At 43.0% G+C, this 21,723-nt stretch overlaps 1 protein-coding gene across 7 annotated transcripts in view; it reads right to left on the reverse strand.

The window, feature by feature from the left end:
• The window catches only part of FRYL (FRY like transcription coactivator), a 520,064-nt gene that overhangs the window by 2,127 nt on the left and 496,214 nt on the right, over nt 1–21,723 (reverse strand). For 4 of the 7 annotated variants that reach the window (XM_075347029.1, XM_075347024.1, XM_075347026.1 and 1 more), the window contains 8 exons: nt 17,470–17,723; nt 14,780–14,987; nt 12,479–12,628; nt 9,831–9,929; nt 5,194–5,262; nt 3,125–3,142; nt 980–1,090; nt 392–588 (listed from right to left, as the gene is read on the reverse strand). In XM_075347029.1, the coding sequence (XP_075203144.1) occupies nt 392–588; nt 980–1,090; nt 3,125–3,142; nt 5,194–5,262; nt 9,831–9,929; nt 12,479–12,628; nt 14,780–14,987; nt 17,470–17,723 (1,106 nt within the window). The remainder of the gene's footprint in view (nt 1–391; nt 589–979; nt 1,091–3,124; nt 3,143–5,193; nt 5,263–9,830; nt 9,930–12,478; nt 12,629–14,779; nt 14,988–17,469; nt 17,724–21,723) is intronic. The other 3 variants (XM_075347025.1, XM_075347027.1, XM_075347030.1) reach the window with 1 other exon arrangement.

Consider the following 21,723-nt stretch of genomic DNA (forward strand, 5'->3'; position numbering starts at 1 on the left):
AGATCATTTCTGTCCTGTACTCGTCCAATATTTAGTACATCTCAATTTGGATATTGGTCAACAAACCACTATATTTCTTCTTAAACAATTTTTGCAATCAATGATCTCCCCTCTCTTTAAGAAACAATGTCAGACTTGTCTATGGACCGTATAGAATTTCATCTTTTGGTTTCAATTAAAATGACGTACTTGGGGCGTTAAAATAATTTTGCAACCACTTTTCAGTAAAAATTGAAGTTTTTTCTCCTTTAGTGAACCCATTTGTATGGCATTTAATTTTACTTCAACTGTACACTTCTAAATTGTTGCTATATATATATATATATATATATATATTATATTTATTTATTAATATTATACACACACACGTGACCCCTGCATCACGCGATACCTGAATGCCTTGACCTGAGTTATGGCAGACACAAACTCCTTCCCTTTCAGGGCTTCGATGAGTGAGTGGACAGCAACCTCGGTGCTTGCTTGGTAGAATTCGGAAAAGTCGCAGTCCTCTATGCCGATACTTGACGTGGCCTCGGCCTCTTTCAGACAGGCCTCCAGCTGGCACAGCTCATCGGACATGTTTATGACCTTAAAAGAGGCACTTTGTTACACCGCCGCTTAATCACTTTACAATACTCTTAATCTTGCTAAAGTAGGGGATATATTATATCATGGAAATGCTGCCTATTACAATATTAGATCGTTTCCAGTTGTAATACTGGTTCCTGTAACTAGCATATATAGGGCTATGTGGGTAACTTTTCATTCTCATAAATGGATGAAGAAGGGAGCAAGGAGGAGAGAATCAGTGACTGCGTCATTTCATGAAGATCTCCTCCTTGTGTCCTAGGCATTCACAGACCTGGATGCAGCTGGCAGGGCCAGCAATAGTACATATGGGATTGGTGGCCGACTTATCGAATACATAGGGCACCTAGCTGTGCCTGCTCTCTATCTGACTGTGCTCGGTGTACTGTACCTCAGTCTGCTTCTTAATCGTGTCCACTTGACTGATCAGCTTGCAGTATGCTTGGAAGAGCAGAAGAAGCTGGAAGTGCAGCTTGTAAAGCCTCCGACAAAGCTCCAGCTCCTGCAGAGAAATATCACATGGCATGAACGTGGGCAGCCGAGTACACACAACACAACTGGAGCATTCGTATGTTACTGGTTTAGTACGAGGAAGGAAGGTCAGGCTTCTATTAACTACACACTGGCAAGAATTTGTTAAATGGAAAACATGGAAGACGCAATCACACGTGCTACTTAGAAACAAGCAGCCCAGGAAATTCATTTCACAACTAAAGTAGCAAGCAAACAATATAGGCATATCCACCTTTCTGGGAGAATATCTGCTCTGGAAAGTGGGGAAACAATGCTGCACATAAAAGATCTGCTGACTGCCGGTAGATCCACCAATGCATATTACACAACGCTAAGCGTACAGAGGACCTCCGATCATGATCAGACCCTATGTAATAATCCTCCGTGCTGCCCCTCTCACATGGTAACGCTCTGGATAATTATCGAGGTTTTCACTAGCATTCTTCAGCTACACAGGTATGACCATGGCTTGAGAGGATGGACACTATATCTGCCATGCAAAACCTCAATTTACAATGGGGCTTAGTGGTCACCACTGCTTTGCTTAAAGGGAACCAGTCACGTCCAGAAATGTCAACTACCTGCCAATATGGGGTTAATCTGCAGGTAAATAGCATTTAAAATTCCATTTTCCATCTGTGACCACTGCTCCAGTAAGCCGGCTTCACAGAATTTATCTCCCTGCAGTCGCTCACTTCCAGCCATTGGGGAGGGACCAGTCACTGCTCAGTGCACAATGAGAGCACTGCAATCACTCCCCGACACTCTGACAGGCTGTTCTGGGGTGTGCGTGTGTGTGTGTATATGTGTGTAAGCACACGCATGTGTGTGCATATATGCGTGTGTAGCACAAACTGTCAATGAAAGTGCTGGGGAGTGAGTGAGTGACCATGCACATAAATGATGACAAAGTGAGTGGTAGCAGAGAGAAAAGAAGACTTAATTTTCTACCTGTAGCCACTGTACCAGTAAGCTGGCTAATCGGGATTTAGATACTATTTATCTACAGATTACCCCTATATTTGCAGGTAATTAGCATTTCTGGACAGACAGATTTACTTAGGGTCCCTGGAAAAATTTGGTGTAAGCTGCTATTCAGAACAAAAATCAATGTGTCAGTTTTATAGCTGCAAGTCCCAGACCGCAGAAAGTTCAAGTGAACCAACTTTAGATCACCACTGTGTTCAATGCGACTTGTGTCCCAAAATATGGACGCTAAAATGCATTGCTGCCATCTACGTGATGTCGCCTGTTTTGTTTTTTAAAAAAAAAACAACAACAAAAGCTCTAACTCCTGGGAACACCTGGGTGGAACTTGAAGGAACCAGAAGGTGGAGACCCCTGGGCAATATGCCCTCCCTATAGTTCAGAACTGTAAGAACTGATGCAATTTCCTTCCCACCAAAGAAATATATGTAACATTCTATCCTTATACTTCAGTTTCCTCCCACACGCAAATGGTTCCCCATGATATCTGGCCAGTAATATACACTGTGTGATGTGGACTGAAAGGCCCATGGAAGGGAAAGAGGAATGTAAAGAAATACGACCAGGTGAGATATGTCGCTATATACATACATAAATATGTTGCAAAAAAAAATGTCCTAAACTTAGAGACATTACATTGTAGATATGAAGTGTTCCCACATCTGCAGTACAGTATATGAAATGTATTCTATTGCTGGCACCTCCGTACGGAAGGTATCATTGACATGGGATGTGTATCAGTGTAGTGGGTGTACAGGGCATTCTGCTGTGAAGACTGACAATCCTACACACCATCCTTCTACTCAAATCATACTCCACTGTTTATTTTCTGACTGTAGTAGACTTCTCTACACTCCCGAGCTACAATATATTAAAGAGCCATCAACAGTTCGTGGACAAACGCTACGTGGACCCAGCGCACACTAATCTGACAACGGCAGGACACTGCTAGCTCCACAAATGGACAAGACAGGTGAAAGTCAGAGGCTTGGATCTGACATGTTTAGTATTTGAGAAATCAAGAACCATCACTTACTGCTAGAACTTCCATTTGCTAAGCAAGAAGGTGAGCAGGTCACAAAAACACAAAGGAAGAAAAAGATGGAAAGTTAGTTATGGACCAAGTTCTGTAACACCTCAGGCAAATAGTCACAATGACCTAAAGCATTGGTTCAACTTTGGAGCACAATCTCCCTTTCGGATCTGGATTAATGCACAATTACCAATTTCACATGACTTGGACTTTTTCTAGTTGTGGTTGGAGTCGGTCACAGCTCTGTCGACAGACACATCCCGATAGCGGAGATGTGTGATACAATGTCTGCGCTGCACTCATCTTCTCTACGACAGAGTGGCTTCGGAGTTGGGTTCGTTGTTTTTTAGTTCCATTATAGGAACAGAAAAACAGAATTCATGCATGGAATATATCACTCAAGACCTACGAACCCCACTGACTTATGTGTTGGCAGACTTGTATAACATCAGGAGAACAGACATGTCGCTTCATGCTATAGTTTGAACAATGCTCTAAATGAGAACAATAAGATGTGCTAGAACAAATGATGGATAGGTAAAGCAAACTGTACATAACCTTACTAATGGGTCCTATTTACACTGACTGTAGATGCGACCTGTAAGATCTTGTTCATATGGGGCCCCATATTAACCTACAAAATTTTATTTTAATCTTCCGTACAGTTGTCCGGGAGGACGATTAAAGAATGTTGTCTTATCACGCCCCCTCATACACATTAGCTTGATTGTTTGTCTAACTCTCCTGGCTCCCCCACACATGGTGCTCATGTATTCTGTATGAAAGAGCTGATACCAGACTCATCGAGTAGCAGCTGATCTCCCGCAACACAAAAGGTACGGCCGATGGTAATCCAACATGCAGGATTCTTCGCTCCTCTGAGGACATCTGTCGGGGAGGAGTTGGAAAGCCCCCCACATATTAAACTGCTTGCAGACATCAGCAGGTTTGGTTGACTTTAGTCTAATGAGTATGGGGACCCTTTACTCTCAGGAGATGAGTAGAGAAAGGATGTTGATGCCTCCACCATGATCCTCGGCTTGTCCTTAAACTGCTATAAAATAGACAAAACCCCTAAAACATCGGTGGTTTCCAAGTCTATCGGTCCATACGCTGCAGTGGATGCACTATGAGCATTTGTGCCCTGTGGTTGGAGCACTCACTGGGGGTCCCAAGATTTGGGCCCTCAAGATCAATAGGCCCTTTTATGGGGAGATAACGTCTGAACAATTTTCAGTATATTAAATTAAACTAAGGGGCTTACCTAATTGGGCCATAGAACGAGACCGCTATTAGGATAGGCAACAGCCATTTTATCTTTTTTTGGTTTCTATCAATTGATGAGGTCTTAATAGTTTGCATTGGTCAAAACGCAAGTGTCAGAGCACATATCATAGCAATATATTGACACTTACTAATGGTGGAATACCCCTTTAATTCCTTTAATAAATAAGTCACTGGAAAATGGGTTGCTCCCAGAGAAGTAAGCTCTTCTAATTAACCATAGATAAGGAAATCAGCCAACATTAATGACATCCATAATGCTACTTCGTCCTACAAGGCATAAAAGCTTCAGCTATAATCCTGGAGGTATAATCTCTGTGGGAAGCATAAACTAGAATAAAATGTGGAAAATGTGATTTGTGGAAGAATCATTGGTCTCTTTTGCCTGAAGCTGGCACACATTAGTAGTGTTAACGGAGCGTGCAGCAGCTCACGGTGCCCCTTGGACACTATGTCATATTCGTATAGGTGCGTTATGGTTCTGCCAGAAGTAAATTTACCGGTCAATATTACGGGCTATTAGAGGTTATTGCACGCCTAAGCTTTGCATATTGTGGGATCTTATTCCAACCTGCAGGGAGTGCAGAGCATTAGAGAGTATTTAAAAGGTTCATTACAGTAACATCGTTATAGGGGGTGACGTGCGGGTAATCAGATTACAGCTTATTAAATCTTCAGTCACCGTGAATTCATTTTGCCGGCAATCTGTACAGCGACATCATGCTGGCACACTCCACTGGAAGGCTGTAAAGTGTGTATATAGAGCGGGAGGACTCGAGGGTAGTTACCTGGGCTTCCATATTCGGTGCATGACAGCTGTCTCCTGAACTGAAGGTTTTCTTGCAGTTGTCCAGCCACTATGATTGAAAAACAACACACGAAATGGATCGGAAAGTGAAATACATATGAGAAAGGGAGAATAGTAAATGCAATAGGTAATGATGAGTGAGCATTACCATGCTCGAGTGCTCTGTACTCCTACCTAGTGATGAACGAGCACTAACATGCTCTGGTATTCTTTACTCGTACCTAGTGATGAGCGAGCACTGCCATGCTCGGGTGCTCTGTACTCGTACCTAGTGAAGAGCAAGCACTGCCATGCTCGAGTGCTCTGCACTCGTACCTAGTGAAGAGCAAGCACTGCCATGCTCGAGTGCTCTGCACTCGTACCTAGTGAAGAGCAAGCACTGCCATGCTCGAGTGCTCTGTACTCGTACCTAGTGATGAGCGAGCACTGCCATGCTCTGGTATTCTGTACTCGTACCTAGTGATGAGCGAGCACTGCCATGCTCTGGTATTCTGTACTCGTACCTAGTGATGAGCGAGCACTGCCATGCTCGAGTGCTCTGTACTCGTACCTAGTGATGAGTGAGCACTGCCATGCTCGGGTGCTCTGTACTCGTACCTAGTGATGAGCGAGCACTACCATGCTCGGGTGCTCTGTACTCGTACCTAGTGATGAGCGAGCACTGCCATGCTCGAGTGCTCTGTACTTGTACCTAGTGATGAGCAAGCACTGCCATGCTCGGGTGCTCTATACTCTTACCTAGTGATGAGCAGGCACTAGGAGGGTGCTCACTACTCGTAACTAGTGATGAGCAAGCACTGCCATGCTCAGGTGCTCACTACTCGTAACTAGTCATGAGTGAGTACTACCATGCTCAGGTGCTCACTACTCGTAACTAGTCATGAGTGAGTACTACCATGCTCAGGTGCTCACTACTCGTAACTAGTGATGAGAAAGCACTGCTATGCTCAGGTGCTCACTACTCGTAACTAGTGATGAGCAAGCACTGCCATGCTCAGGTGCTCACTACTCGTAACTAGTCATGAGTGAGTACTACCATGCTCAGGTGCTCACTACTCGTAACTAGTCATGAGTGAGTACTACCATGCTCAGGTGCTCACTACTCGTAACTAGTGATGAGAAAGCACTGCTATGCTCAGGTGCTCACTACTCGTAACTAGTGATGAGAAAGCACTGCCATGCTCAGGTGCTCACTACTCGTAACTAGTGATGAGTGAGCACTACCATGCTCGGGTGCTCAGTACTCGTAACTAGTGATGAGTGAGCACTACCATGCTCGGGTGCTCAGTACTCGTAACTAGTGATGAGTGAGCACTACCATGCTCGGGTGCTCTGTACTCTTAACGAGCAGCTGGATGCTCGGACAGGTGCCACTTGAGTGTCCGAGTATAATGGAAGTCAATGGGGAACTTGAGCCTTTTTCCCCATGAAGATTTTCAGGAAAAATGCTTGAGTACCCACTGACTTCCATTACATTTGGCACATGAGTGGAGCCCTTTCGACTGCTTGTTAAGAGTACCGAACATGGTAGTGCTCACTCATCATTATCATTTCTCAATAGCACTACAAGCTAGAGGCCAAGGTTGTAAAGAAGAGATCTGCATAAATAAAATCCCCCTACAACATGGTGGCCATTCTAATATATGCCGGCCACATAATACATGGAATGCCAGATCCATAATATAGGGAGACACTTTTTTGCAGCCATCTTCTTCAGCTAATGGAGGAGGTTTTACTCTATGACATTTGTGCATCAATATGGCATACGGAAGTAGGTGGTCATAAGCAGAACTAAGAATTCGTTCAGATGCTTCTGTGCATTTAACAGTAAGATGTCGTCAAGACAACCATGAAGAGAGAATAAGTAGATTAGAGACTTGCAAAACTTCATATTACAATCATTAAAGGGAATCTGTCACCAGGTTTTTGCCACTTAATCTGAGAGCAGCATAATATAAGGACAGAGACCTTGATTCCAGAGGTGTGTCACTTACTTGGCTGCTTGCTGTAGTTTTGATAAAATCTCGGTTTTATGAAAAGGAGCTCTCACTAGAAGACTAGTAAACCTGCTTCCATGTAGTTCTCCATATTTATGAGCGCTGTACCGCCCACACCAATGATTGGCACCTTTCTGCACATGTACAGTGTATACAGAAAGCTGCCAATCTGTGGTGTGGTTATAAAGAGCTCAGCATTCAGTGAACTGGGATTTTATCAAAACTGCAGCAAGTAGCCCAGTAAGTGACATCACTAGAATCAGGGACTCCTTTCCTATATTATGTTGCTCTCAGATAACGTATAAAAAACATTGTGACAGATTCCCTTTATGCTTTGCTCACGTAGGCCTGGATCTATACATTATTGCACGCGGCAGATTTCCACAGTTTGGATACATGCTGCGCACACGCCAGGGCACTGTAAGCAGAATGTGCTGCAGTGCGTGTCTTACAGGAGGACAAGATGGCTTTATAAGAAAGCCGTTATGGCCATTCATTTCCATCTATTTATAGACTCCTTATAGCAATCACTATAACCTCTGGCCAACCTTCAAGTGCTGCCACAACGAGGAAAGAAGAATGGGTTTGCCTGGCCGGCTCAATTTAATAAAGGCTACTCAGTGAATTAACCGGAGCGATCTGCATTAGTGAGACGGGGGAGGGGAGGAGAGGCTCTCTGAGGAACACAGTGCCAGATTCAATTAGTGACATGGACCCAATGTCCACTGTAAATCTGATTTTCTACAGACAGTCGTGGTTGCAGAATAACCCGTTTTCAGCAGAAGAGTCCGTGCCTGCTACACAACGAAATTCTGTAACAAACCTACTGATTGAAGGTCCCCGGGTTACAGCTCTACTAATTATTCAGTAAAATATATTCCACTGGTTTATTATTTGTAATCCAACGTTAGAGAAATGTCAGATCAGCACAACCTAGAGAAAAATGTGTGCATGCAACTAAACGGAGAGGGAGGGCGACGGGGAATGCTAAGGCTGCTTTCACACATCCGGTTTGTGCTGAGCAGCACAATCCGGCTCAAAAACCTATGCAACGGATGCGGCGAAAAAAATGGATCCGTTGCATAAGTTTTTCCATGCGGCCCGTCTGGATACGGCTTGATACTGAGCATGCGCAGTACACAAAACCGCATCCGACGGCCGGATGCGTTTTTTGCTGCAGGACACCGCATCCGGCGTCCATAGGTTTGCATTGTGAATCGCGCACAAAAAACGTGCCAGGCAACGTTCCATCCGGCCGCCACATGGGCTAAATATGCTGCATTCGGCAAAAACCGGGCGCAATGCAAGGCCATACGGCACAATACGGTGCTAATGCAAGTCTATGCGGGAAAAAACGCAACCGGCGGCAAAAAAAAAACCTGTTGTGTTTTTTCTGCAGAGTGCCGTATTGTGCTGCACGGCAAAAACCGGATGTGTGAAAGCAGTCTAATAAGGGCGCATTTCCACTGGGTTTATAGTACAAGGGGCTGTCGCATAAGATATGTGAAATACCCCGTTGCAGTGCATGGAGAGAGCCGCGCATGCGCAGTCACCTCTCCTGTCCTGTGTCAGGATACCAGACAGAATGGTGTATTGGGAGACGCCTGTTCTCAAGGTAGATTACGGTATGCCACAAATGTCTGCCGAGAGGAAAACCTTTAAGTAATTAAGCGAAAAGAAAAAAAAAAAAAAAAAAGACGTAAACAATCCAATATATTTGTCTCAATAATACTCCATGAAATATATGACCAAAGTCAGAGTCAACATTGGTAAGGTCATTAATAAGGTAGTGAATACCAAATTGGGAGAAAAATCTGTAGAAAGGAAAAGTAGTCCAGCTGAGTGCCCACGGTGATTTATTAGTGCAAGTCCGACAGTGCACAGAAGACGATAACGCGTTTCTGGTTTGACGCCCTTAATCATGGTTATGATTAAGGTCGTCAAGCCAGAAACACGTTAACGTCTTCTGTGAACTGTCTGTTTTGCACTAATAAATCACCGTGAGCACTCAGCTGGATTACTTTTCCTTTCTATTGCTGTGCGGCCAGGGCAGGGCCGATATCCGAGACAGAGGCACGGCGAGTCCAGGTGTGGGTGAGCTGGATATTTTTTCAAGAAAAATATATAACTAGCCTAATAATAATGCCATACAATGATGCCATACTACACGGCTAATCAACAACCAATGTGTGAATCACTAGAGTGTAATAATACACAAGAGGCTGGAAGAGAAGGAGGTCTGCAGGCTACAATTATTGTGGACATGACGACTGTCCGGGTCACTGGCGGCTCGTGCTGCACCTTGACTCCACCACTCATTACTTTGTATGATCACAGGTGAACTTCTAACAGTCCCAATAGTTCTCCATGATCTCCTACACAATACCTGCATCTTCAAGAGGTCATGTAGTAATAAGACAAGAAGCTGCCTGAAAGTCCACCTTAGATGACTGTTGACAATTTAGGAGAGACCGGACAATCACGTAATGTCAGGGTGTCTCAACTCTCAATCAATATAAGATGGAGAAAAGAAGGGATGGGACTGTTGGGTAACAACATGGCCAGGTCACCGCTTTCCCTATAAAAGGGCCATCCTCAGCCAATGTGTGATGAAGATTACCTGCTCTGCTGCCTCCCGCTTGGAGTTATACGTGTCCAGATGTTCCTGCAGCTCCAGCACACTGAACTTCAGGGTCTCCAATAAGCCACTACACATGAGCTGCAGACAGAAGACAACATCACACGTATTATTATTAGCGATGTAATATAATAGCTCCAATAAAGAAAAATACTACAGCTAATGAAAAACAGCTACACATAATAATAGTAGTACGCCATTACACCTTTCAAGGCTGCCAATTTCCTTTTTACAATTGCATTTCCCCCTCTTCTTCCAAGAACCATAAAGCTTTTCATTTTTTCCCATTGACAGTTATATTATTACTCATTTTCTGTGGGATGAATTGCAGTTTTTAGAACTTTTTATTTTTTTTAAAGGTTAACAGCAGCAATAAGAGCTCAGCCGCGGATGTCACTATTACAGAGGCCAGCTATGGGGACAGCACAGCTCCTATGCCCTTCTCCACACATGGGCATCCAGTAATAATGCACCTATATGTTATTAATCTCGTGTTAACAGATTGGAAGAGAATAGCAGATCGTGGGAAAATAAGCTACAGCTTATTTGCTGTTTTTAGCTGCCTCTATTATTTTTGTGTCCCTGCTTTTCTTTTGCTTATATCTCTCTACCAAGGGGACCGGCCATTGCTACAGAGTAGTAGAGATGCCGAACACGCTGCTCACTGCTGTTTTTGAATCGAGCCTGTAAGGCTATGTTTGCACAATGTGTTTTTGCGCGTTTTTCGGGTGCGTTTTGGGCTCAAAACTACATAACTTTGCTTCCCAGCAAAGTCTATGAGTTTTCATTTTTGCTGTCCGCACACAACTTTTTTTTTTTCTGCGTTTTTGAGCTGAAAAAAAAATAAAAAAAATAAAAATGGTCATGTCAATTCTTTTCTGCGTTTTACTGTGTTTTCTACCCATGCAATGCATTGGAAAAACGCAGCAAAACCCAAAGATCAAAAACGCAGCAAAACCCAGAGATCAAAAACGCAGCAAAACGCAACCAAAAATGCACCGAAATGCGTCAAAAACATTATATATATCTACATACATACATATATATATATACATATATATATATACACACACACATACATACACACTATATACTGTGTATATATATATATATATATATACACACATACATACACACTATATACTGTGTATATGTATGTATATATATATATATATATATATATATATATATATATATATATATATATATATATATATATATATATATATATATATATATATATATATATAAAAAATGTGTCACAATTGGGATATGAAAGGAAAAAAAAAAAAAGGGAAAAAAAAAAGAAAGTCTCTAATGATAGCAGTGCACCGTTAGGTCCTGCGATCGGCACAGCAGCAGCAGGACATGACTTCAGGTATACACCTATGACTCTGGATACTTTTTACCTTAGTACATTGTGGTGCTCATACTGTCATGTCTACTCCTCGGTCAGCATATATTTTGTTGGGCAACATATTGTGATCTGCATTGATATACCTTTGCCAAATTTTCTGATCTGCCTATTTTTTCTAGTACATTTCATTACAGTGCACTTTTAATACAGTACATTATTCTTAAATGTTATTATTGTGCACCTTATTGAGACCATGTATACCTATTTGAGGACACTCTCTCATAGCCATACATATATTTGTTGCACAGTTGTGATATGTGATATCCTTGTGCTGTCAGTATGCATTCTGCTTTCTTTACTCAGCAGCTATTAATCTTTTCCAAACAGTTTCACATCTTACTGAATTCTGTTTCCTTAAAAACGCTATACTGATTGTCCGTATGGCGTCTGATTTTGTTCTCGCACTGTACCAATTTTGGGGACAAATTGCAGCATAATATAAGTGTTTTTTCTCATGCCGAATGCAGGTGAGAAGAAATACTGAGATCTGCACTGCCTCAATGAACAGTCTGAGTTCAATCCCTTTTCTTTTTTTTGTAATCACACTCATCCGATTTATACGCTCGTAAACCCTTAGGCTATGTGCGCACGTTGCGTAAATTCATGCAGTTACGCTGCGCTTTGCAGCGCAGCGTAACTGCATGCGTCCTGCGTCCCCTGCACAGTCTATGGAGATTGTGCAGGGGCCGTGCGCACGTGGCGTCTCAGAGCGCAGCGCTTCGGCTACTGCGCAAAAAGAAGTGACATGTCACTTCTTTCCTGCGCTTTGCCGGCAGCTCCTGCTCTGTCTATGGCAGGAGCTGCAGGCAGAGCGCATGGAATCGGCGCTCACTACGGACATTTCAGCAGCGATCTAAAGCGCACATGTGCTCTTCAGATCGCTGCAGAAATATCTGCAGGGCTAGTACGCAACCTGCGCACATAGCCTTACAGCTCTTCTAATACTGCAGAAGCCAAGCAGCATCCCGTAGCAGAGTTTAGACCAACAATGTGATAATCTTGCTCGCCTGAACTCTCCATTCATTTCGTTCTGAACCGAAATATTGTGATAATCCTTTTAAGATAAAGTGCTAATATAGGCAAAAAAAAACAACCAAAAAATGGACTATTGCCAAACCAGGTCATAAAAACAAGACTGCAAGTCAACAAAATCTGGTAGGGCTCAGTACTTCGCTCGTACAGGCCACGGAAACGCACCCGAGTGCCCCCTTACCGTATCCGCATCCACAAAGACTGTTGGGCACTCTGAGCTCGCCATCATCACCTCCAGGGAACTTTTGAACTTTGGGCCTATCCTTTGCAGGCTTTCTCCCAGGAAAGTGATGGAATCGTTCGTTATTGTCCCAAACTTTCTTTGAATACTCTAGAAAAAGAAGCAAAGTGACTGGAGACCGGCAATAATATACATTATACACCCCCTAATCAGCCCATTCTACATGGTTTCCGCTGGATTTCCACACATATCTTGTCATTAAGACCAATGGTCTGATGATCATCAGATACGTTAATATGAAATGGCCACTTACATACTTGTCACATGAGATTAACCTCTAAGGGAGGGTTCACACCGCTCATCTTATGGCATTGTACAATTGGCGATCAACTACTTGTTTGGGAATTGATGAATAATTAAATAGCCGGTTTACACAGGCAGAAAGCATTGTCCTACATCACAGATCACTCTGGGTGACGGTCATTGTTCTCGGCAGCACGAGTTATTTACACAAGAGAATGTGCTGCTAAAATTAAAACATTTTAAGCCTGCCCAAGAATACTTTCACCCTTCTTATAGACATTTTGCTTCTCTGCCAGGTGATCGGCAGGCGATTTACACTGCACAATTACCATGGAACTGGATGAAGGCCCATTTATTTCCAGGCCAAAAAGCAGTATTTCTTGATCGCATTTTCTGACTGCAGATTTGGAATTCCATTTTTTGCTTGATAGGCAAGCTGAATTAAAGTAGCAATTATTTGCATTTGTATTTGATTTTTCTTTACATACACTTCACATGTGAGATAAACATTTTAATATTTCAGATCTTCACGAACATGGTGTTATCATTTATGTTTAATTCTTTGTATGTTTAAGTAACCAACAGAAAAAGGCAGGGGTTACACTGATATATTGGTTATGGCTTTTTTTTATATTGAAAATGTTTTAGAACTTTAACTTTCTTATCAATTTAGTACCACAATAGATTGATCATTGGTACTTACCTCTGTATTGCAGGGCATTGTCCAGTTGGTACCAACAAAGCAGTCACTGGGCCCTTAGGCGCTGTGTTCACTATTGATCACAGTGTGTAAGAGGATAAACTGCTGGAATTTACCATCTCTGACCATAGCAGCTGAATGTGGGAATTAGCGGTGCAGCACAGCCGGAAACCATCACTCCATGCCTCCCTTGTCCACATTTGATGCATCTCACTTTGTACTACAAAGTTAAAGGGAATCTGTCAGGTGATTTTCTAGTACAATACTAATGTTATGTTTAAATAGGGCTTAAGGAGACCTTTCAGGATCAGTAAGTTTTATTGCTGTACCTTATCCGGTTATCTTGCTGTAAGCTCAGTAGAATTCCTGTCTCCAGCATTCTAATCATGTTTACATAAATATATTTTGCATATTCACTGCTCCCCCCACCCACCTCACAGTGCATTCACTATCACTGCTGAGGGGTGGGAGGGAGCATGGGGTGGGGCAAATTCAGTTCAGATTTACTATCACTAATGCCAGCACTGAGAGATGGGAGGGGGGAGCAGTGCATATGCAGTTAGTATTTACATAAACTTGACTAGTTACTATGTCACATTGAATGCTATGAAGCCTACAACAAGATAACAGGTGAAGATAGAGCAATAAAAGTTACTGATCCTGAAAGGTCTTGTTAAGCCCTATTTAAAGATAACATTAGTATTGTACTACATAATCACCTGACAGACTCCCTTGAACCATAGCAAATGTATCCCACTATTCCTGATAAGAGGGACCTGCAATGTGATCCTATTTAAAAGGGAGCTCTCCACGGTTGGACAACCCCTTATTAATAGCTCCAGTGCGTTGCATAAATTAAAAAAATATATCTATCCTTACTTCCGAGGTTGGCTCTGCTACTCTACTCTCAGATTTGTGTCTCCTGACAAAAAAAACTTTGCCACATGACCGCTGCAGCCAATCAGTGGTCAATGATTTACTACAAACATTTCGTATGAGTGGAAAAAAAACCCCAGTTCTTCCACTGGTTCAGAGTTGTGAAGGCTGCAGTTGATCAGTGGTAATGTGACATTAGTTTACATCAGGAAACTGTTGGATAACACAGGGCCAAAAGCAAAAGGCGCAGCGCCGGTTCAGGGGTAAAATAGAAGCTTTCTCTCAATTTATGCAACCCTCTTGGGCCATTAAAATATTATTTTAGAGAACCATGCCTAGCTTAGTTCAGTTTAGACAATCTGTGACTTTTTTCCTTACAAATGTATAATACCTACTTAACTCATAATAAAGCGTGGACTGACCTGAAAAAGCCGGGAAAAGATATGAAAGGTGTGGACAGCACACGACCCATCTGTCTCAGACAACATCTGATTGACGTGACAGCGCCAGGCTTCCTCCTCGTCCTCATAGGCCGCTGGCTGGAAAGCAGCGAGTATAGCAGAGAGAAAAGGGGACGGTGGAGGGGACGCCTGGGCCTCGGCATAGCCATCCGGTTCTCCATCATCTTGGCTACAAACAAAGCAGAAGGAGCAATTATCAGCATGGATACGAGATATTACTATACAGAGCACCTGGAACACACCCAGAAATAACATCTGACATAAAGAGCATTGTCTCCATTGCTTACTTACAGGCTCAGATCCCCAAACAGCCTCACAACACAGGCTGAATAGAAAAACTTGAATGCTTTCTTGCTTATCAAAAAGGAAGACGACATCTCCATAGAGGAAGTAAGACATCGCACTGCTATCTGCCATCTACACGCTATCTTGTTGGTAGGCTGATCTCGAGGACATGCAAGCAGAATACACAATGACTTGCTGGAGATCGGCCAAGTGTGGCTGCTGCAGACGCACTTTTTTAATTATCTAAAGTAATATCTGTGTATAGGGGAGAGAAGAAAAAGCCTAAAGAGCATTCATTTCTAGCGCAATCAATTTAATGATCCTGTACAGTGTTTTCTGCCAAAAGACCTCACACGTGATGCACCAGCTCAGCAGACAAATGAATCAAAGCCTTCAACAATTTATAGCAGGAAACCTGTGACATGCTACCAGCCGCATCCGCATAATACAAAGCAGACGGCTAAGTATCGCCATATAGATCAGCGGGAAGGAAAATACTTGTACTACAGTAGGCCTTTGTAATATTTAACCCTGGAATAGCTGCAAGCAATTGTCATAAAGCCATAACAATAAGTACACATTGTTTCCCGATCTGTGACGGAGCCTGAGTCCAGGGGATATTAGAGGCTGTCCCCATATACAGCAACCGGATCCTGCGGCAATCACAAGGATCCACTAAGGCCAGAGTTCCACTTGCGAATAGCTTGCAATACAAGAGCATCGGAAGCGATCTGCTAATGACCCTCTGCTGCGAACGTCAGCCGAAGATCATGCAACTGATGCGATTGGGTCACAGCTGCAGAGAAGAGGGAGGGAGCACTTTCTCCCCATCTCCTCCCGGGCCTATCTCTGCGTACATCGTACTGCGGTCGGATGACATGCGAGTGCAGTGAGATATTTCACACGTTCTCATAGACTTGTATCGTAGCTGGACAATGCCCCATAGTTTTACACTGGTGCAAGTGCAATCTGATGTTTTATTGGATTGCCCTCGTCCGTGAAAATTTCAAGTGTAACCGTACCCTAACTAAAATTTATAGGGGTTATCCACTATTGGAAAACCCATCATCAAGAGCATGCTGGATAGAGGAAGAAAAAATAAATAAATGTATGCTTACCTCTTGGAACGGCACCGTCGCTTCACTCTCAGCACGGTGTCCTCCGCCGGTAACAAACAAGGACATGTGACCACTGCAGCCAATCAGTGGCTGCCGAGTATGCCACAGGTATGTCAGAGTAGTGTTGCCAGTTTAGGGGATAAGTTTATGAAGAGAAAACAGCAGGAACCCTGATCTGAGAGGACAGTATACATTTTCTTTACCATTACCCAGTACCTTTAGGTAAAATTTGATTTAGGGCTGTCCAGTATTGGACAAGCCCTTTAAAAAGGAAAGACTGTTAGACTCTCCAGATTATTGCAGTATGTTTTCCGGCACCTGCCTAAAGATTTTGCAAAGTACTGTATTTTCTTTCTGATAACAAATTTACAATAGAAGCCGTGTAAGGCTCTATTCACATCTGTCACTCTGTCTTTCCCTAACAGACAGCACGATACAGTGCGGATCTGTCATACAAAGTTGTGGCACAGGACAGGCCTTACTGACATACACCCCCTTTCTAAAGAAGCTAAACCCGAAATGTGCGTCAGGGTCTGCCATTATTACCTTGGTAACTGCCTTTAGCCTACCTGCCTTCATCCGTGTTTTATGGGGACAGTGTTATGGCGTTATTAATCCGAACCTTCTCTTTGACAAACGGCCGCTGATTGTTTAATATCTCAATCTTTGATCAAATTTGATCTTTGGTATTGTCCAAAAACAGCTAGTTATCAGTGCATTATTAAGGAATTGATATCCTAGTTCACCTTGTGAGAACTTCTTAGGTGTTTTTTTGCACTTGCACCTTATTATATTTGTATTTAGATTCATTAAACTATTATTATTTCAGTTAAAACTCTAGGAGTGACTTTTTTTGCACTGGTTTTCTAGTTTAGCTCTACTGTCCTATGAATTATATATGAATTATTCAATAAATATTTGGCCTTGGCTCTCAAAATGAGATAATTTAGGCGGTAGGATGCCATTGTATATTTTTCTGTGTGGTTCCCATTTTTTAGAATATTTTATTGTTATCTCTGCTAATAAAAACTATATTATATGATATGGTGTTTTGGCTTGCTACTCCTTGTCCTTGTAAATTATATTGATGTACAAGGCGGTCAGTTAAGAATTTGTAGAGGTGTTTGTTCTTTTTTTTTTTTTTTGCTATAATTAAATAAAAAAAATAGTATATATTATATATATATATATATATATATATATATATATATATATCTATATATATATCTATCAAATTATTAAGCTAACCTTGAAAGATAAGAAAAATCTGCTTCTTCTTCCTCACATCGCTCATCGAGCTCCTTTAGAGCCAGCGTGACATCATCTTCACAGACAGAATCAGGGGGGCTGTCGGGAGCGTTTGGCTCCTGTATATCACATGGTTCTTCCACTTCTAGGGGGTCTTGACAAATCAGCGCTTCATGTTGGTCTTGGGCCACATATGAGCCGGTGTCTTCACTCGCTGTGCTCAACTGTTCGTCTTTTACAGCTGTGCTGCCATCCTGTGAGAAAACAGGCGTAATCAACACTGTATACACAGACGATGAAAGAGACAGTCCCTAATAGGGCGAATAATTAAGAATGTAATTACTGTAAACGCTGGGAGGCGTGCTGGCTGTCCAAAATGTCAGGACAACTTAATACTGCAGAAAAGGTCTGCTGCGCACCCAGCATGGGAATTGGCGCAGTTAACTAGAATTATTTGATTCCGCCAGGCGTGCGCTCACCTAGAAATACTCGGCTTCATATGCCATAATGCTTATTAAACGGATACTAGTTAACATTATTCTCTCAAACAAACAAAAAAATATGAAAACAGTTCTACTTAATTGCATTTCAAAGAAAAGGTAGTGAGTAGGGGTGAGGAGTATGCCACATACAACACTAGCTGAAGCATTTAATAAAAGTATTAAAATCTGTTTCTGCGGTGTCCACATGTAGGGGGGATTTGTTTTATCCAGCACAGTGTCTCCCCAACATTACAGTAAGTACTTGTTCTAGATTTTTGGTGTTAAAATGTAATTTAATCCAATCCCTTTCACACATCTGCACCAACCTAGTGCACGCAGCAGATTTTAGAGCCTATTGTATATTATATCATTTTCTGTTGACAGCTCCTATGTAGACTTATGTGTATCTATGGATACAGACTATATACAAAGCCTAAACAGCCTGATTATATTCTAATAACCTTCTGCATGTATATTACTAAGAAGTGATGTTACTACAAGATAAGGGGACAGTTTGTTGTTGGTTGAACCCTGAAGTCTGTCCAGGGGCTGTAGCCACAAAAAAGTAGGATAGTTTTAATCAAGGCTGTTTAGGCCCGTTTCACACATCCGGAATGTTGCCGGATCCGGCACGCATGCAGTACAGTAGATTCATTTACAGTGGAAGCGAAACTACATGCGGACAAATGCTGTGGTTGTGCATGAAGCACACAACCGCATGGGCTAGCGCTTCCACTGTAAATGAATCTACTGTACTGCATGCGTGCCGGATCCAGCCAAATGCCGGAAGTGTGACATGGGCATTTAAAGGGGTTGTCCACTTTCAAAAAATGAACACTTATATACAAAGTTCAGTGTAAAAAATTAAATAATAATAAATAAAAATTAAATGTATTTTTTCTCCCCCTTCCCTAGACCAATGCGGGTGTTTCTGCCACTGCCTCAGTCCCAGTGTTTTGGTTGCAGAAGTGACATTGCTGCAGCCATAATGCAGCTTAGTAGCTTATGCCATCAAAGATTGACTGCAGCAATGTTCATGTGAAGTCACCACTGCAGCCAAACAATGAAGGGCAGGGCAGTGATGGCTCTGGGCAGGGTAAGTAGAATACACTTTTTTGTTGTTTGTTTGTTTTTTTTTTTTTTTTTTAAAAATGAAATGTGCATATAGAAAAAAAGATTTCTAAAATGGTACAAGCTCCTTTAATTATTGTACATGCAATGGTTAATAGGGTGGAAACTGCTTTTTAAAAAGCAATTTGGTCATGCTCACCCTGTGAATCACAGAGGCACAAATAACAGCTAATCTATGCTAATCTATGCTAATCTATGGAGGGGGCCGGAGTGTGCCCCCTACCACCGAATATAGAAAGGTGCACAGAATAAAGTGCATCAGTATCTATAATGTCACAGAACTAAAGCAAAATATTACTTCTGGTTTCCTCTTAAAAAAGATTTTCAGACATAAAGACAATATTACTCAGTGGATAGGGTTTCTAGCCTTATTAATGTGTGTGATCAGTGAGGCCAGTGAAAACCTTAAGTGCCTATACATCCTAAAGTATGGTCAGCCGTATTGTGGGCGTAGTTGGGTTATGTTCACAAGCAACGTTTTGCGTCATTTTTTTTTCCTTTGCAGACAAAACTCGCTCTTTGGCAGTAAAAATGCTGCATTCAAAACCCAAGTCTTGCTGCATTTTTGCGCTGTTTTTAGGTGCATTTCTTGTTGCAGATTACATGTGTGTTTTGTCCTTAATACGCTTAAAGTTAGTTTTACTTAACAAAAATGCAGCAACACTTGTTAGTGCAAAAACCGCAGCTTTCTCATTGCCTGCTATGGGTGGATAAATGCTATAGACTTGATGTGCTGAAGATTTAAAAACATTTGCAGTTCCCCAATTTAGACAAGTGTGCATGAGATTTCTGAAATTGCATAAAACACACAGAAATGCTGAATGTGAGCACAGTCTAAGGCTACTTTCACACATCCGGTTTGAGCCCTGCGGCTCAATCCGGCTGTGAAAACTATGCAACGGATGCGGCGAAAACACCGCATCCGTTGCATAAGTTTTTACATGCGGCCCGCCCGGTTTTTTCCGGTTGCGGCATGCTACTGAGCATGCGCAGTGGAAAATACCGCATGCGGCGACCGGATGCGGTTTTTTCCGCATCGCGCCGCATCCGGCCTCCATAGGGATGCATTGAAAAATGCGCCGCAGCGGCCGGATGCGGCGCGATGCGGTGTTTTTTGCCGGAGCAAAAAACGTTGCAGGGTACGTTCGATCCGGCCGCCGCATCGGCTAAATCTGCCGCATGCGGCAAAAACCGGACCGAACGCAAGCCCCTACGGCACAATGCGGCACTAATGTAAGTCAATGCAAAAAAAACCGCAATCGGCGTTACAAAAGCCGGTTGCGGTTTTTCTGCAGAACGCCGTATTGTGCCGCAGAGCAAAAATCCGGATGTGTGAAAGTACCCTTAAGGTGGCTTTACACACTGCAACATCTCAAACGACATCGCTGTAACGTCACCAGTTTTGTGACGTAATAGCGACCTCCCCAGCGACATTGCAGTGTGTGAAACACATCAGTGACCTGGCCCCTGCTGTGAAGTTGTTGATCGCTACAAATCGTTCAGGACCATTCTTTGGTCCTTTGTTTCCCACTGTGCAGCAAAGTCTCAGTGTGTAAAGGGGACTTAAAACACTGGAAACGAGTGATGTGTCACAATATCTGTCAATCACTATTCTCTGTCAGTCGGTCTCTCCCTCTCGGTCTCTATTCTCTCTCTGTCGGTCCGTCACTATCTCTGTCCCTCTCTCACAGTGTCGGTCATTTTCCCCTCCTCTCTCATACTCACCGATCCCCGGCGCGGCGCTGCACGGCATTCACACTGCTGCGGCGGCTTTTCCTCTTTTGAAAAAGCCGGCCGCTCATTAAACAATTCCCTACTTTCTCCGCCCACAGGCGCCTATGATTGGTTGCAGTGAGACACGCCCCCACGCTGAGTGACAGGTGTCTCACTGCACTCAATCACAGCAGCCGGTGGGCGGGTCTATACCGGCTGCACCCAATCACAGCAGCCGGTGGGCGGAGAGTAGCGCGATCAGCTGAGCTGTCTCTGAGGTTACCCGCGGCCACCGCTGCATCCACCGCTGGATCCAGTGACAGCGGGTAACCTCAGTGACAGCTCAGCTGATCGCGCTATTGCCTTCATTAGCTGCGTGGAGGTGACAGGAGCGGCGGTGTATTCTGCTGCTCCTGTCACCTGCATGCAGCAGAGCTGGATGCGACGCTGGAGGTCCGTGGATTACGCCGGACAAGGAGGGCTTTTTGGGGCTGATTAAATTGGTGATGAGGGAATGTGTTTGTGTTTTTTATTTCTAATAAATGATTTTTTCCGTTGTGTGTGTTTATTTACTGTAATTTACAGATTAATCATGAAAGGAATCTCGGGGAGACGCCTGACATGATTAATCTAGGACTTATTGGCAGCTATGGGCTGCCAATAACTCCTTATTACCCCGATTTGCCAACGCACCAGGGCAAATCGGGAAGAGCCGGGTACAGTCCCAGAACTGTCGCATATAATGTATGCGGCAATTCTGGGCGGTTGCTGACTGATATTGTTAGGCTGGGGGGCGCCCCATAACGTGGAGCTCCCCATCCTGAGAATACCAGCCTTCAGCCATATGACTTTATCTGGCTGGTATTAAAATTGGGGGGGACCGCACGCCGTTTTTTTTAATTATTTAATTATTTATTTCACTGCACAG

The sequence above is a fragment of the Anomaloglossus baeobatrachus genome, chromosome 1, assembly GCF_048569485.1.
Source record: "Anomaloglossus baeobatrachus isolate aAnoBae1 chromosome 1, aAnoBae1.hap1, whole genome shotgun sequence".
Lineage (NCBI taxonomy): Eukaryota > Metazoa > Chordata > Amphibia > Anura > Aromobatidae > Anomaloglossus > Anomaloglossus baeobatrachus.